The sequence below is a fragment of the Arctopsyche grandis genome, chromosome 11, assembly GCF_051622035.1.
Source record: "Arctopsyche grandis isolate Sample6627 chromosome 11, ASM5162203v2, whole genome shotgun sequence".
Classification (NCBI taxonomy): domain Eukaryota; kingdom Metazoa; phylum Arthropoda; class Insecta; order Trichoptera; family Hydropsychidae; genus Arctopsyche; species Arctopsyche grandis.
In genome coordinates this window covers 2489827-2492995 of record NC_135365.1, presented here as the reverse complement: position 1 = coordinate 2492995, position 3169 = coordinate 2489827, and the positions used below count along the sequence as shown (strand labels likewise).

The 3169-nt window shown below is 41.1% G+C and overlaps 1 protein-coding gene across 1 annotated transcript; it reads right to left on the bottom strand.

Moving 5' to 3' along the window:
• Positions 1 to 635: 635 nt before the first annotated feature.
• On the bottom strand, positions 636 to 2738 carry Atg6 (Beclin-1-like Atg6). Its single transcript, XM_077440595.1, has 2 exons — positions 2385 to 2738; positions 636 to 2312 (listed from the first exon to the last, which is right to left on the bottom strand). The coding sequence occupies exon 2, from the start codon at positions 2236 to 2238 to the stop codon at positions 943 to 945; it is 1296 nt and encodes a 431-aa protein (XP_077296721.1). The 5' UTR covers positions 2239 to 2312; positions 2385 to 2738; the 3' UTR covers positions 636 to 942.
• Between the last annotated feature and the right edge of the window lie 431 nt (positions 2739 to 3169).

Genomic DNA, 3169 nt, shown 5'->3' with positions numbered 1-3169 from the left:
TGGTATAAACATCAAAAGAAAAATTAAGTAACTAAATATTCAATGGATGGCGCAAAATGCTTAGAGACTTATTGCCCTAGAGGAAACACTGGTAGCAAACAGTATATATAGAAGATTTTTGTTGATCTGTTATCATGTTCGTACGTTTTGTTGGCAGTGTTTTAGTTGTGACGTACGTATGTCGAATCGCAACAACTATTACAGGTTTTTCATTCAAAATTTACCCCTTTTCAATGTCAATTTGAAATGAAAAAGGGTAAATCAATGTATATAAAAATGAATGTCTGTGTGTGTGTCTCGAATAGGCTCCTAAACCACCGAACCGATTACGATGGAACTTTCAGGATTTGTTGTATGCATGTCCGGGAAGATTACTGTGAAAAAAAAACGGAAAATAACGCGTACGGAAACGGGAATGAGTGTCATTGCAACGCAATAATTTCAAATGGGAATGGGAATTGCATGCGTTATTGTGGCATTGCAACGCATGCCGGGTTCAGCTAGTTTTAAATGAAAAAGGGTCAATTTGGAATGAAAAACCTATACAGTATGGCGAGCGTTATCGCAAACATACACACACACACAAACACACACAGAATAGCGATATTATGTTGAATTGAATTGAAAACACTTGTGATATTTCCTTTGTATTTATTTTTCTGTCGAATTATTTACAAAGATGTTTATAACAATAAGGAAATTCATCGAAAATTATCAACAGTACTGATTTCTTATACGTATTACATATATTTACATACAATTTCCTACAGACTATGCATTAACTATAAAATCATTGTATTTTTTTCAGAATTTTCTCTAAAAATATATGCAAACTTGATCATAAAAAAAAATATAGATAAATACAATATTATACAAAAGAAAATTCATAATTATTTTGAATATATACAATAGGAATCACATTATGGTTTATATGTACATGGTTCATGTATCACACTTATCCTCGGCGAACTGAGAAGAAACCCACGCCAATCCCCATTTGAGATTGGTCAGCAGATACTTTAACGCCTTAGTCCACTGTTCTTCGGAATTGAACTGTATTTTCACTGAGTACGAATTCCCCGTCGCCGGATCTTCGATCTTCCCCCGGTCCATTTTGTACGGCAGGCAGAATTCCGAATCGCCTTTTTCCACCTGCTCTTTGAACTGCTGCATGCAGTCGAGGAAGGCCACCATGGCTGCGTCGAATTTCGTATCCCACAGCAGTCGGAATCCACCGGAGCCGTACAGCGGCAATTCTTTGTGATCGTCCAGGCTTTCTATGTAGGAGTGGTTGCCGTACGGCACCAGCTTGTATCGTTGGAATTTGAAGTTGATCTTACGGGCCAGAGACGAGAGGAGCAGGACGGTCTGTCCCCATGCGGCGTTGATCTCCGACCAATCCACCGGAGCATCGGGAAGCCTGCCCAGTCTGAAGTTGTTGATTATTCCAAAGTGGCCCGAATGCGAAATGTAAAACGCCGCTTTGAAGACGTTAGTCTTCTTCAACTTCTCCAATTGAGATTGAGTGTAGGCCAGTTGCGACTCAAAATACTTGGCTTGATCTTCGGAATTCATCAGATCCTTCCGATACCTCGTATATTCCCTTAAATATATATTCTGCTCTTTGGCCAAACGCTCCTTTTCGCTCTCTTGTATTGCAATCTCGTCCTTCAATTCCTGTTCCTCTTTCTGCAAAGCTTCCAATTCGTCGAGCAACCTACGCTCTTCCTGCTTCCAATCGAGCAACTCTTTCTCTAGAGCTTCTAAATCTAAATCGTCCTTTTCACTTTCGATCTTCTTTAGGTAGTCACTGTAGTCTTTCCATTCGCCCTCGGCCAGTCGGAGCTGATGGTCCATGAGTTGTAGCAAGGAATCGGTGCACTCGTCACACAGGGGATGGTCTACGTCTGAATTGTTCGAAAGGGTATCGAATAGGGCAGCTTTGAGGTACAACTGCCGGCTGAGGCAGTCTGCGTCTCCGTCGTCCGAGACCAGCATGAATCCGCTGGATGGGGCACTCGCCGTTGGAGCGTTGGGACCTTCAGGTAGGCGATAAGGGGGGACATAATGGTCCAGAGGTGCAGAGCGAAGTTCTCTATCGGCGTCTGCCCTTCTGGCTACGGGCAAGCTCAGTTCAGCTAAAGCATGCTCTCCGAGTCTGCCCAAGGACTCGTCTAGCCTCAAGGGTTGGAGGCAGCGTTGGCACGAGAAGTTTACACTAGCTTTGGTCTCAGTCATTGTAATTGAGTTGGTTTTTGGACGGTGGGTTTGTATGGGATGATGAAATGCAGTATTTGTTTACGCCATGCGTGCTGGAAATTATTATTGGTATTGATATAACGGGATGCTATTTATTTTAGTCTGGATTGTGTTAATATACGTACTTTGATGTGAATGTGGCTGTGTTTAAGCGATAGAGGAACAATGGATTTGAAGATGTTGAATGTTGCTGTTTGAGAACGTAGTGTCAAATTTATGACGTTTGAGCAGCTGTTGAATGTGTTTAGTGCGCATTGACAGTGTGCTTTGTCATTTCTGTATTTTTATAATGAAAATAAATTATAATGTGTTTGTATTATTGAAAGTTATAATTAATGTGAGCTTAAGAATTAAGTTAAACGTCATTTTTAGTATTTTTTTGATTATATTTGGGGTAGGTATGGAGATAAGATTAGAAGCTAATCAACTCTTTTGGAGTTGTAATAATCAGTGAATTGGAGCGGACTATTTTTGCAACTGCTCCGCTCTGGCATCAATATTTTGCTCCAGCTCCGTTCCATGCTCCGAGCAAAAAAGTTTCAACAATAAGAGGCCAGTAAAAATCATATCTCACGAAAATTCGGTCTCCTGCCCCACGAAAATTCGTCGCACAGGAAAATTGCCGTACAGGAAACTGCCTAAATATTGCTTAGAACTGCCCAAATCTCGTGAAAAAAAGCATTTGCTGAGCAATATTTGGTCAGTTTTCTATACGGAAATTATCTTGTGCGACGAATTTTCGTGCGAGAGATTTTCTTAGCGGCGGAAATCGTGGTAGCGATTCACATTTGGTATGTAACCCGTTTACCAGGTTGAAAATAAAAATATATTCAGAGCGTGGAGCACAACAAAATTTTACGTGCTCTGCTCCGCTCCTGCTCCGGGTAAATCTCATCGCTCCACTGCTCCG

Bases quoted from the DNA above. Each gene is read 5' to 3' on its own strand.
- Atg6 (XM_077440595.1), bottom strand. From the start codon at position 2,238: ATGACTGAGACCAAAGCTAGTGTAAACTTCTCGTGCCAACGCTGCCTC.